Source organism: Chlorocebus sabaeus, chromosome 10, assembly GCF_047675955.1.
Source record: "Chlorocebus sabaeus isolate Y175 chromosome 10, mChlSab1.0.hap1, whole genome shotgun sequence".
Taxonomy (NCBI): Eukaryota; Metazoa; Chordata; class Mammalia; order Primates; family Cercopithecidae; genus Chlorocebus; species Chlorocebus sabaeus.
In genome coordinates, this window is record NC_132913.1 from 46,583,131 (window position 1) to 46,596,947 (window position 13,817).

Here is a 13,817-nt window from a genome sequence, read left to right on the forward strand (position 1 = left end):
ATTCTTTGATTTTGGTGATCCTATCTTGGTAATGAGTATTAATTGTAGGCTGTCAAAAATAAAAACCCCAAAGTGGGCCGGGCACTGTGGCTCACACCTGTAATCCTAGCACTCTGAGAGGCTGAGGTGGGCAGATCACCTGAGGTCAGGAGTTCGAGAAATGAACAGTGCTAGGTGGTGAAATCCTGTCTCTACTAAAAATGCAAAAAATTAGCCGGGTGTAGTGGTGCATGCCTATAATCCCAGCTACCTGGCAGGCTGAGGCAGGAGAACTGCTGGAATCCCGGAGGCGGAGGCTGCAGTGAGCAGAGATCATGCCACTGAAATTCCAGCCTGGGCAACAGAGGGAGACTCTGTCTAAAAAAACAAAAAACAAAACAAAGAAAAACAAAACAAAAAATAAAACCCAAAACCCCAAAGTGTATCTTTTGTGTAATTTCCAAGTCTTAGAAAAGATTGTATTTGATCCATATTTGCAGTATTTATTTGAATTAGAACTTGGTATCTGAGAAAAGTATACTCTTGATCTAACTTTCCTGCTCTTGTCAATTATAACATTATAAGGTGCTATGTTTTCAAGTCAGCAAAAGTCATTCATTGTTCTCTTAAGCACAGATAGGCAGGGAATCTTGGGGCTGACATACACAATCTAAAGCTTTATCTTAACTATTCAAGTGACTTTTATATATCCATATATATTTGGTAGTGTTATCATTAGCATGTAAATAAGATAAACATGGTAAATTACTATAATACAGCTTAACTTTACAATGTCGGGTACTCAACCACTGAGCTGGTCACTTTACATTTAATATCTTATCAATCATTAAAAAATAATAGAAGCTTAAATTATCTTCTTTTTATATAAGAGAAAACTGAGGTTCTCAGCAAGTAAATATTTTGTCTGAAGTCCAATACGTAGTAATACAGAGTCCTGGTCAGATCCCAATGCCTGTGTGCCTCCTGCTTTGTAATAATGTTTCTGAAATCTTCCAGAAAACTGTCTTAAGGACTGTCTGGTGATATTTTTGGTCTACTAGGTGGAAAAAATAATCCAAAGGATGAAAACACATACCCTATTTTATTCTAGATCAAATGCTGACTTTAAAATAGACCCTATATAACAGATAGTATGAGTAGAATTACTCTATACTTCGATTCACTTTGTTGAATCAAATAAATGAGATGGTATTCTGAGATTGGCCTCAGATAAATATCTTGATAAATATTAAGACCAGTTCATTTGCATTAATGTTGCTGGCAACTTTGGAGCTTAATGCTTTTTCAATGAGTAGCAAAGACCATGTGGATTTAGGTTGTAGCTACTGTAAGACTTTAAGATCATAAAGCTGAATTTAAAGTACTGATGGGATCTAATGAGTCTCCAGCCATTAGGAAATAGAATAAGCTATAAAACTTTTTAAATAAAAGTATAACAGAAACAACAGTATTTCACTTAAAAATGAAATATGAACTTATTTTTTCATATATACTCTTTAGTAAATATATTTTAACAAATGCATTCATTAGCCTATTTCAGGTCAATCTTACAATGTCTAGCAGTCACAATTAACAAACTAAGGATGGAATTCAAGTTTACAACTGCTACTTTAAATTATGGTGGTAAAAGAGTATACTGTGTAGTTGGATGTTTTATATTTATTTTTAAAAAGTTGAGCATGTGTTTTGTTGCCAGTCACTGCAGTAGGCACTTTACGTTCATTATCTCATTTATTCAGATATTGCAATTAACTTCTTTTACGATGGAAGAAATAAAGACTTAAGGGTTAAGTCATTCATCTAAGGTCACAAAATTATTAAGTAGCAGAGCCCATATTTAACCGTAGGGTGCCTGACTACAAACTCAAATCCTAAATCCCAACTCTATAGCAACTTTTCTAGTCATATTGCTTTGGTTAATACTGGAAGAAACCTTAGAGATAATCACATCAAATCCAACCCAAGCCCCTTATTTAGCAGGTATTTATATAGTAACATAATTGATTTCATTTCATTCTCAGAAATAACTACTTGCTTCCTAACATTTTTAAAAGAATAGTACTTTCTCCCATTTCCTTTCTGCTTTAATGTTACCATGAATATGAGGAGATGGGAGAGTAGTTTACACATTCTCATCTTAAATGAAGCTGAATACCTTCTCACTTAATTTTTATCTATGAAAATTTAAAATTACTTCTCTTACCTAAACTTAATTTTGAAAACCACACGGGGAGAAATATTGTAGATACAAGACAGAGAACTCTGGATTTGCTAAAATAATGCTCTCATCTTTTTTTTTTTTTTTTTTCCAGTGGCAACTTTTAAGTAACCCTGAAAGCATTCAGAAGCAACAAAGGCAAATCTTATTTTGTATAACTTAAATTTAATTTTCTACTAATATTTTACGTGTTTAAGAACAACAGGCTTTATTAAAATTTGAACATTCGAGCAATATACTTCATTGACTGATATACTAATTTAAAAATTCTGAAAATTGTTCAAGATATCAACTTATACAAAGTCTACAAGGATATCAAAGTACTTACACAAATTTACTGTTTGGTAATCATTTCTTTAAACACTTGGAAGTAGAATATTTTATTAAAGAGGTAAAATTTTAATTAAGAGAAGATAGCAATTTTCTAAACAATTTTCTAAATACTTCTAAATGTTTTCTAAGACACAAACATTAATGTGAAATAGTTATTTAAGAAATAAAAAATAATGTACATTATTAACAAATCCTCAAAATAAGTCCCATATTTTAAAAGTCAGTTCCAATACATACACATACCTGCTGTTTCATAATCTTTATCTGTTCTTTTTGCTTTCGCTTCTCCTCAGCAGCCATTATTGCTACAAGAAGCCAAAGGATACATATCATCAAAAAGGGAATGAAGAAAAGAAACCTCTCATGAATTCCCCAGTACTGACTCTTCGAGTTTATGTTATCATTTAAATCACTCACCTTGTTGTTTTTTGGCTTCTTTAGCAACTCGAGCCTGTTCCTGCTTTTGAAGTTTTCTCAAAAGCTTTATTTGTGCTGCTTGCCTGGCTATTTCTGAAAAACACAAAATTTCAAAGAATATTAACAACTTTGTGTAACTACTAACCTAAAACAGTAACTGTGTGAAAATGGTATCATCATAAAGGATATAATTTTTTTTTTTTTTTTTTGAGACAAAGTCTCGCTCTGTGGTCAGGCTGCAATGCAGTGGCGCGATCTCGGCTCACTGCAATCTCCGCTTCCTGGGTTCAAGCGATACTCCTGCCTCAGCCTCCCAAGTAGCTGGTATTACAGGCACGTGCCACCACACCCAGCTGATTTTTGTATTTTTAGTACAGACGGGGTTTCACCATGTTGACTAGGATGGTCTTGATCTCCTGATGTCTTGATCTGCTCGCCTTGGCTTCCCAAAGGGCTGGGATTACAGGTGAGAGCCACTGTGCCCGGCGGAGGATATAATATTTAAGAAAATTGCCTAAGGTCAGACAGATACCAAGTAGGAGAGTGGTGTGGTAGACAATGTCGTGTTCATTCTAACGGAAATAATCAAATTATTTCATCAAATATGAACCCATATCTAGGACTACATAAAAATGAGGTTTCTTTTAATCTTTATCAGAGAGGCTTATTTAAGTACAGGTTTTTTCACATTTCAAGTAAATCACACTTAGTGGGAAAATAGCTGCTAGTATTTTAAGAATTGTAATGTAGCTTCAGTCTTAGCGTATATAAAAAAGGAAGACTTCCAATTAAAACAAATATAAAGTCCCCTCCCACCCAAACTTAGTATTTCAATTAGCTATAATGGTTAAGTTCCTGAATCCAGTGGTATTTTCATTTATGAAGGAGAGGGACTAAATCTCCTAAATGAAAAGAATGCAGAATTTCAATGACTTTTAAAGACAACCTAGTTCTTATTATCTTCAAGGACACATGTATGAAACTATGGTAGATGAACAAAATTAATGGCTCCAATTCTTCATTCCTCCTTTTATTCATGCCATTTGTAATGTGACTTTGGAGCAATTCCCATCAAGAGGTGGAATATATTTTCCCGTCTCTTGATTCTGAAGTCAACCATGTGATTTTCCATGGTTAAGAGGTTGTTAGCAGTTGTGATGAAAACAGAGCTTGAAAGTTTATTATATTCTTTCTGCTTTTGTTCTTGTGCTTTGTCCATGACTGAAGATATGATTTGGGGACTAGGTTATTGGAAGATTGGGACACAGGGAGCCAGTTGACCCCACAAATGTGAATAAGCCCAGCCAAGATAAGCAAAGCTGCCTAGCTAATTTCCAGCTGATTCCATCTGCACAAGTGATTAAGAAAGTGTTGTATGCTACTAAGGTTTGGAGGTTGTTATCGAGCATTATTGTGGCAAAGGGTATAACAGATAAAGAAACTATGCAATATCCTTGCTTTCTTCTGCTGGTAAACTTGGTCTGAATACTTCTAACGCTAAAAGTGGTGTATAATATTGATCATATCATCATTTTAGAAAGCATCACTTTGTATTAGACATTGTTATAAATTTTGTAGCCACTGAACAAAGAAACCTAAATTATGTTCATTGACAATGAATATAATTGCTAACACGTGAATCACTTGAGCTCTAAAAATTTCTACCATTTATTGATTGCAGGTACCGTTGTGTTAAATTTTTCTTTTTCTTTCTTTCTTTTTTTGAAAGAGTCTTGCTCTGTTGCCCAGGCTGGAGTGCAGTGGCACGATCTCGGCTCACTGCAAGCTCTGCCTCCTGGGTTTAAGCCATTCTCCTGCCTCAGCCTCCTGAGTAACTGGGACTACAGGCGCTCGCCACCACACCCAGCTAATTGTTTGTATTTTTAGTAGAGATGGGGTTTCACCGTGTTAGCCAGGATGGTCTTGATCTCCTGACCTCGTGATTCACCCGCCTTGGCCTCCCAAAGTGCTGGGATTACAGGCATGAGCCACTGCGCCCGGCCTGTTGTGTTAAATTTACATCACTTTGTTTAATGTTCACAGCTACTTTATAAGATCAACATTATTGCCCCACTTACACATAAAATAATTAAGGCTCCTAGAGGTTAAATAGCATAGTCAAGAAAAAACCCAGGACTGGCTGGGCACGATGGCTCATGACTGTAATCCCAGCACTTTGGGAGCCTGAGGTAGGTGGGTCAGTTGAGGTCAGGACTTCGAGACCAGCCTGGCCAACATATGAAACCCCCACCTCTACTAAAATACAAAAATTAGCCAGGCGTGGTGGTGGGCAGCTGTCATCCCAGCTAGTTGGGAGGCTGAAGCAGAAGAACCGCTTGATCCCGGGAGAAAAAGGTTGCAGTGAGTTGAGATTGCCCACTGCACTCCAGTGAGACTCTCTCTCAAAAAAACCCCCAAAGAAACCCCAGGACTTTCTAACTCCACAGTCTATATGCTACTATCTCTAAAAATCTTTAAGCAAAGTTTAAATGCCTTAAGATTTTAGCTAAGAATGTAACTGTATGTCCTCACAATAGCTGAAGTAAAGTTGGTCACTATGGCCAATTTTCTATCACTGAGACTTTTAAAAAGGAGAAGGAATGAAAAAAGTTGAATTTCATCTAGTAAACTAGAAGTGTTATTGAAAAATAAAATGGAAGATGATAAAGTTTTATCTCCAATGTCCCAACCGTTTTCAAAATTAGGAGGTTACAGGCATCATCAAAAATTTCTGGGTCACACAAAAAGGATCTCCTGTTCACTAAATACTCTGGGACATAAAAACTTATAAACTGACCTGCAGGGTCAGCAACCTCTGATAATAATATGGGTGAAGAATATTATTCTCATCTATAATAATGCCAGATAAATATTTCTTTAACATTAAGAATGGAAAGTTTTGAATTCTACAATAGAGGCCTGACTCTGTCTTGAGATGTAAAGATGTACTGATAAAAACGTTTCCTAGAAAATATGGCATAAGTATGATCTTTTGCTCCAAGCTAAACTGATATTCTCTAATATAAGTTTAACTTTTAATAAGAATATTCTATAATATATATAGAACCATGTTTGTGTATGAGTGTATCAGTCAATTTCAAGCCCTACACAAGTCCACAATAATTTTTGTTTATTTGTTTGAGACAAGGTCTTACTCTGTAACCCAGATGCAGTGGCATGATCATAGCTTGCTGTAGCCTCCAACTCCTGGGCTCAAGTGATCCTCTCCCCTCAGCCTCCTGAATAACCAGGACTACAGGAGTGTACCACCTTGCCCAGATAATTTTTTAAAAATTTCTTTTTGTGGTCTTGCTTTATTGCCCAGGTTGGTATTGAACTCCCGGCTTCAAGCAATCCTTTCACCTTGGCCTCCCAAAGTGCTAGCATTGCACAGGTATAAGCCACTGTGTCTGCCCGGTAATTTAGAAAAATCCTTGGACCAAAAAAATTTTAAAGTTCAATTCACATCTTTTTACTTTAACAAGAAATATAAAATTTTAATTAATCATTAAAATTTTACATAGCTTAAATTTTACATTATGGGCAGTTGGAAAAGAAGATGACATGAGAAAAAGAAAAAGGTCGGGCACAGCAGCTCACGCCTGTAATCCCAGCACTTTGGGAGGCCAAGGCGGGGGATCACCTGAGGTCAGGAGTTTGAGGCCACCCTGGCCAACATGATGAAAACCTATCTCTACTAAAAATACCAAAAATTAGCCGGGCATTGTGGTGGGTGCCTGTAATCTCAGCTACTCAGGAGGCTGAGGCAGGAGAATCGCTGAATGTGGAAGGCAGAGGTTGCAGTGAGCCAAGATCGTACCATTGCACTTCAGCCTGGGCGACAAGAGTGAAACTGCATCTCAAAATTTAAAAAAAAATAAAAAAAATAAAAAAAGAAGAAAAAAAGAGAATACAAAGGAAAGAGAATGAGTTAGATACCTTGAAAAGTTTGTCCAAGCTGTAGAAATAAACTACTTCCAGTACCTTCTCATTTATTTGGTTTTTTGGTTGGTGAATATATTGTAATTACCTTTTGAAATATTAATTTGAAAAGTATCTTTTGTGGCTTACGAAATTGTCCACTTTAATTTCAAAGATGAAGTTTATTTTCACGTAGAATTAAGGATATTTTGGATATAACTCATTTCTTTGATTCTAAGATGCTTTTTTAAACATCTTGATATCCCTAAGGTCAGAATGTAACCGACAACTGGCAGCTCTTTTCTTTCTTAGTGTACATCTTAAAATAATGGTGCATGGTATAGATTACTTATAGGCATCTCAGTTTCAATCACATATGAAATGAATAGGTGTACTTGTTATTTTGGAAAATTTGAGATATTAATAGTATCAGTCAATCAATAAGCAGGTTTATTTATATAGAATGGAAGTCTTTATCATATTTAAACTTTATCAGATTTTTACCTATACACTGAGAAATTAAGAGTTCTCATTTCACAATGTTTGGATGTACATTCGAAACTCACATTTATCTCACTATTCTGAACCCTTCTTCAAATTAAGTCCGGTTTCTCAGTCTAGTTGGTCAGAGAAAGATAATAATATATAACAAAAACTTCTAGAATCCTCTCAGATAACCTCCAAAATGTTACTATAGAAGGCTTTTAGAAATGAAAGAGGTGATAAAGTGCTTCATTTTTACTCTTTTCTTCCCAAGAAAAAATGCAAACAATACTCCATATACTTGTATATATTAATAATGATTATTTACTCACTGTTAAATAATCTTTACATACATGTTGAAAAAGAGCACATGTAATATACAATAAGGTCAAAGGTAACAGAACTTGTAAAATGCAACCCAGTATATTATAACAAGGATAAACTAGGTGATTGAATGCAAATCAATTTGAAATCTGGAAGGAGAATATACATTTGGTAAAAGTTGAATAATTAACTTTTACTTTGTTACAACAAAAATATAGTTAATTTTCCAAATTTAAATTTGCTATTTTAGATTCTAACTTATAATGATACTTAGATATACCAAATATACATGAAGAGCCCATGTTTTGATTATCAGTTAATTTCAAACTTTCTTATTTTATGCAAACAATGTCCACATTCCTCAGCATTAAACATTATTCAGAAGAGTCAATAGCTTACTGACAATATCAATTTTTAAAACCCATCTATGCCTGTTTATTTATTGACTTTTACTTTTTAACCTTCACCAGTAACTCTTTGGGATGAAAGTCTTATAAGAAATCAAATCAAATAAAAAAAAAATCTGACTACCATACTGATATGGTTTGGCTCTGTGTTCACACCTGAATCACATCTCAAACTGTAATCCCCATGTGTCGAAGGAGGGACCTGGTGGGCGGGGATTGGATCATTGCGGGGGTTCCCCCCATGCTGTTCTCATGATAGCGAGTTCTCATGAGATCTGAGTTTTCCAAGTGGCAGATTCCCTTGCTCTCTCTCTCCTCTGGGTGCCTTGTGAAGAAGGTGGCTGCTTCCCCTTCCATTATGATTGTAAGTTCCCTGAGGCCTTCCAGCCATGCGAAACTGTGAGTCAATTAAACCTCTTTCCTTTATAAATTACCCAGCCTCAGGTAGTAACTTTATAGCAGTGTGAGAATAGACTAATATACACACTAAGACAAAAAAACTTATATGATATTAAGTTATATGCTAGGCAGTTAAGCTATTAGTCAAAGTATAAACTGGAGACAATATCTGCCTGCTATCCACAAAAACTTGAAAATGATTTGTATAATATGTTTAGATTTGTATAATATATGCTTAGAAAAGTGTAATATATATTTGTTACAATTATATGACAGCAAAGATCTGGAAATAGCTTAAACAGTCATCAAAAAGAGACTGATTCAAGTCCATTTATTTTAAAAATCAAAAAGGATATACATGTACATGTGAATGGTCGCATGTGTATGTATGTGTATACATATTTCTGGAAAGATTAATTATTCCACTGATAAGAATTACAGTGTCTTTTATTTTATTTATCTTTTTTTAGACACAGGATCTCACTCTGTCACCCAGGCTGGAGTGCAGTGGCATGATCATAGCTCACTGTAACCTTGAATTCCTGGGTTCAGAGGATCCTCCCACATCAGCCTCCACAATAGCTAGGATTATAGGTGCGTGCCACCAAAGCTGGCTAATTTTTAAATTTTATTTGTAGAGATGGGGTCTTGCTTTGTTGCCCAGGCTAGTCTTAAATTCCTGGCCTCAAACAATCCTCCCACATTGGCCTCCCAAAGCACTAAGATTACATGTGTCTTTAAAGCATTCTATAGTATGAGTTTTGTCATGGATATTTGTTTTATAACAAAAAACAAAGCAGCAACAGAGAAGTCAATATTATGATGGTGTTTACAATACATAGAAACAAGTCTTTTTATACATTTCCTCGCCATTTTGCTTATTTATAGGGATAATAAAAACCCATGAGAAGTAAAATTCTGTTAGATTTTTAAGTCAGTTTCATTATTAAACCTTTATTTTACATCGTTACATATCTTTACATATATGCCTTGCAAATACTTGTAAATACACATACGTTGATATATTCAGACAGCCTTAAGCGGCTTCACATTTGTAACTAGTAACGCAAACTGCAAAGCCAAACTGTTCTATTTTACTCAGCCTTCTCTTTGCCATACATAGCATGGGACTTTCATGTTGAGAACTTACGTATAATGTCAAATCATTAATACAGTTTAGGTTATTATGAGCATTTTGAACTTGACAAATGATACTTTCTGGTTATCTTAAAGTACTTTTTGATTTAAATGTATTAATTTGGTATTCTGAAAATATATATACTACATCTGGACTTACAGGAGAACCCGAACTAAAAGACTGGGGTTACTTACCAGTAATTGGAGTTCTCTGACTGAAAATTTACTCCACAGATCCACATATTTTGGAGTTATTCCCATGTACCACCTCAAGGAATCGGGAGCTGTTAAAATGAGAATTTCCAGAAGGTTGGCACGACCTTAAGGCATGTGCCAAGTGCTGGTTGATTCCCTTTCTGTGCAAGCCTTAAAAGCTTAACACCCACCTTTGTCATTCTAAATAGACAGGATAGGATGTGTTTATGAATAATGGTTCTGGAAAGATTACCTAATCAAAGAACTCCAGTTACCAGTGGGACTCCTTATTTTTTCATTTTATTCTAACACAAATATTTACTTTCTAAAAATTGAGAACAGTGTCAATCCTAAGTCAAAAATATTAGAAATACTTTTAGTATACTTTTTAGTATGATTATTAGTGTCAGACACATTATGTTTCTTACCTTGAGCTTGCAGTTTTCTTAGCAACTTTGCATCTGTGTTATCTAGGAATTCAGCATTGCCAACATTTGGAGGTCGACCCTTCCGACGTCTCATCCTGGATTCCTCTCTTGCTCGCTGTCTGTCTGGATTTGGTGGTCTTCCTCTACGGCCTTCCATTGCCCTGATACGAGGAATGACATCCTCTTCTTTCAAAAGACACCACTGCATTCCCTTTTAATTAACATTTTATAGAAATAATATATTACAAACAAAATAAACACAAGAGACTAATATGTCAGAAAATTCTAGCTAAAAATTGCATATATTTTGGAATTTATAACATTGGTATAAACTTTAGGAATTTCATTTTTAAATTAAACTTAGATGTATAATTATTCATGGCCTTTGGTATAGTTTTAATATTCTTACTTTAATGACTTAAGCTTTAATTAAATATATATAGAGATTTGTATCTGTATCTATAAACATATAGTTATAAATCTTAATCACAATTTCTGAACTATAATGACCATCGAGTTAGCAGATATTTAAAAATACTAGTTGTGGATTGATGCCACTATAGACTGCTCTTATGGGTTATCAGTTAAGCCAAAATAATACATGAAAGTTTCTCTTTATAAATATTACAGCTAATAAATTAAGACAGAAAGAGTTAGAATATCAGGATTCTGCAATACCTAATAAATTAGTGAATCAAAGAATTGAACTTGAATGGTTGCCTATCATCAAAAAAAGATACAACCAGACAGATATTAGCCTCCTAATGGAGGTTCATACAATCACCTACCTACAAAGTAGTACTCCCCCTCACACACACACAAAAATCAAACCTGGATTTGATCAAGCCTCTAGATTTAATTACAACAACTTTAAAAGAGACACAGAAGTATAAGTTAAACTATATGGCAAAATCCATTCTGTGGGAAATTCTATAAATGACCTAGTTTCTTCAACAAATATGCTGCAAGAAGAAAACTGTAGGAAGTTTAAATGAACCTTAAAATATGTATCAAACAAGCCCAATTTGTGGACCTTACTTGGATACTTATTTAAATAGACAAACTGGCCTGGCGTGGTGGCTCACACCCGTAATCCCAGCACTTTGGGAGGCCGAGGTGGGCGGATCACCTGAGGTCAGGAGTTCGAGACCAGCTTGGCCAACATGGTGAAACCCTGTCTCTACTAAAAATACAAAAATTAGCTGGGCATGGTGACAGGCACCTGTAATCCCAGCTACTCAGGAGGATGAGGCAGGAGAATAGTTTGAACCCAGGAGGCGGAGGTTGCAGTAAGCCGAGATCACACCATTGCACTCCTGCCTGGGGGACAAGAGCAAGACTTCATCTCTAAATAAATAGACAGACAGACAAACTGTTAAGAAAATTTGAATAATAAAGAGACAATTGAAAATCTGAGCAATGACTGAGAGCTGATGATATCAAGAACACATCAATGTAAATAAGTACAACCACTATGGAGAACAGTTCAGAGGTCCCTCAAAAAACTAAAAATAGAGCTACTATATAATTCAGCAATTCCACTGCTAGGTATATATCTAAAAGAAAGTAAATGAATACACTGAAGAGGTATCTGCACTTCCATGTTTACTGCAGCACTGTTCACAATAGCCAGGATTTGGAAGCAACCCATGTGTCAGATGGGTAAAGAAAATGTGGTAAATATACACCACACAGTATACACCACACTATTCAGCCATTAAGAAATCTGAGATCCTTTCATTTGCAACAGCATCATGGATGGAACTAGAGAATATCACGTTAAGTGAAACAAGCCAGGCCCAGAAAGATAAGTTTTGCATGTTCTCACTTATTTGTGGGAGCTAAAAATTAAAACAATTGAACTCAACGGAGATAGAAAGCAGAATGATAGTTGCCAGAGGCTGGGAAGGATAGTGAGAGGAGAAAGGAAAGGGAATGGAGATGATTAATGGTTACAAAAAACAGGTGGGTAAAATAAATAAGATCTAGTATTTGATAGCACAACATGGTGACTACAATCAACAATAATTTATCATACATTTAAAAAAACCTAAAAGAGTATAACTGGATTGTTTGTAACACAAAGAAAGGATAAATGCTTGAGGTAATGAATACCCCATTTACTTTGATGTTATTATTTTGCATTGTATGCCTGTATCAAAATATCTCATGTGGCTGGGCGCAGTGGCTCACACCTGTAATCCCAGCATTTTGGGAGGCTAAGGCGGGTGGAACTCCTGAGGTCAGGAGTTTGAGATCAGCCTGGCCAACATGGTGAAACCCTGTCTCTACTAAAAATACAAAAATTAGCTGGGCATGGTGGTGGGTGCCTGTAGTACTAGCTACTTGGGAGAGTGACACAGGAGAATGGCTTGAACCCGGGAGGTGGAGGTTGCAGTGAGCCGAGATGGCACACTGTACTCCAGCCTGGGCGACAGAGCGAGACTCCATCTCAAAAAAACAAAAACAAAACAAAACAAAACAAAACACTCGTGTACCCCATAAATATATATACCTATTATGTACTCACAAAAATGACAAAATTAAAAAGAAATCATATATTAAAAGTATAATAATGGTACTGTGGTCATGAGTCCTTATCTTTTAGAGACGCAAATGGAAACATTCCTTCAACAAATTTTGGAAGGGAGAAGTAGATGAGGGTATATGTAAAACAATATTGGTCAAAATGATAATTCCTAAAGCTTATGATGGGTACAAGGTATATATTATCAGTCCATCTATTTCTGTATATATTTGAGATTTCCCATTATAAGCCTCCTAGTGGAGGCACACACCAACACAATGCTAGTGTATTGTAAGAATAATTTTGTGGCCGGGTGCAGTGGCTCATGCCTATAATACCAGCACTTTGGGAGGCCAAACGGGCGGATCACAAGGTCAGGAGTTCGAGATCAGCCTGGCCAATACAGTGAAACCCCATCTCTACTAAAAACACGAAAATCAGTTAGGCATGGTGGCGTGCGTCTGTAGTCCCAGCTACTAGGGAGGCTGAGGCAGAAGAATCGCTTGAACCCAGGAGGTGGAAGTTGCAGTGAGCTGAGATAGCGCCAGAGAGCTGAGATCACGCCACTGCACTCCAACCTGGGCGAAAGAACAAGACATTGTCTCAAAATAAATAAAATAATAATAATGCTGCTTAGCACATAAATACATGTATCCTGCATGTGTCAATCAAAATAAATACATTATATTACCTTATAGTCCAAAAATAATATGTTCAGATATAGGAGACATATTTTAAAAATAACTGTGTTACTATTTCTTTTAAAGAGTTAATTCCTTCAGTATGAAGGTTAAGGAAATTTTTTAAATGTGTTTTTCTCTAAAAATATCCTTGAAGTAGAAATTTTGCTTGAGACACTAGAAGAAACTGCGTAACCAAAAATAACCCAAAGTTCTTGAGTTTTAGGTTAAACATGATTTGCCTAACCTGGGGCAAGGAGTCTATGAATATTGCAGTTAATGGGTACTAAATTGTACATGATTATGGATAATAGCTACATCCCACATTTCAAGTACTGTGTTTTGTTC

At 35.7% G+C, this 13,817-nt stretch overlaps 1 protein-coding gene across 27 annotated transcripts in view; it reads right to left on the reverse strand.

The window, feature by feature from the left end:
* BAZ2B (bromodomain adjacent to zinc finger domain 2B) overlaps window positions 1–13,817 on the reverse strand; it is a 409,685-nt gene that overhangs the window by 95,049 nt on the left and 300,819 nt on the right. For all 27 annotated transcript variants that reach the window (XM_073019726.1, XM_073019727.1, XM_073019730.1 and 24 more), the window contains 3 exons: window positions 10,263–10,473; window positions 2,969–3,061; window positions 2,795–2,856 (listed from right to left, as the gene is read on the reverse strand). In XM_073019726.1, the coding sequence (XP_072875827.1) occupies window positions 2,795–2,856; window positions 2,969–3,061; window positions 10,263–10,473 (366 nt within the window). The remainder of the gene's footprint in view (window positions 1–2,794; window positions 2,857–2,968; window positions 3,062–10,262; window positions 10,474–13,817) is intronic.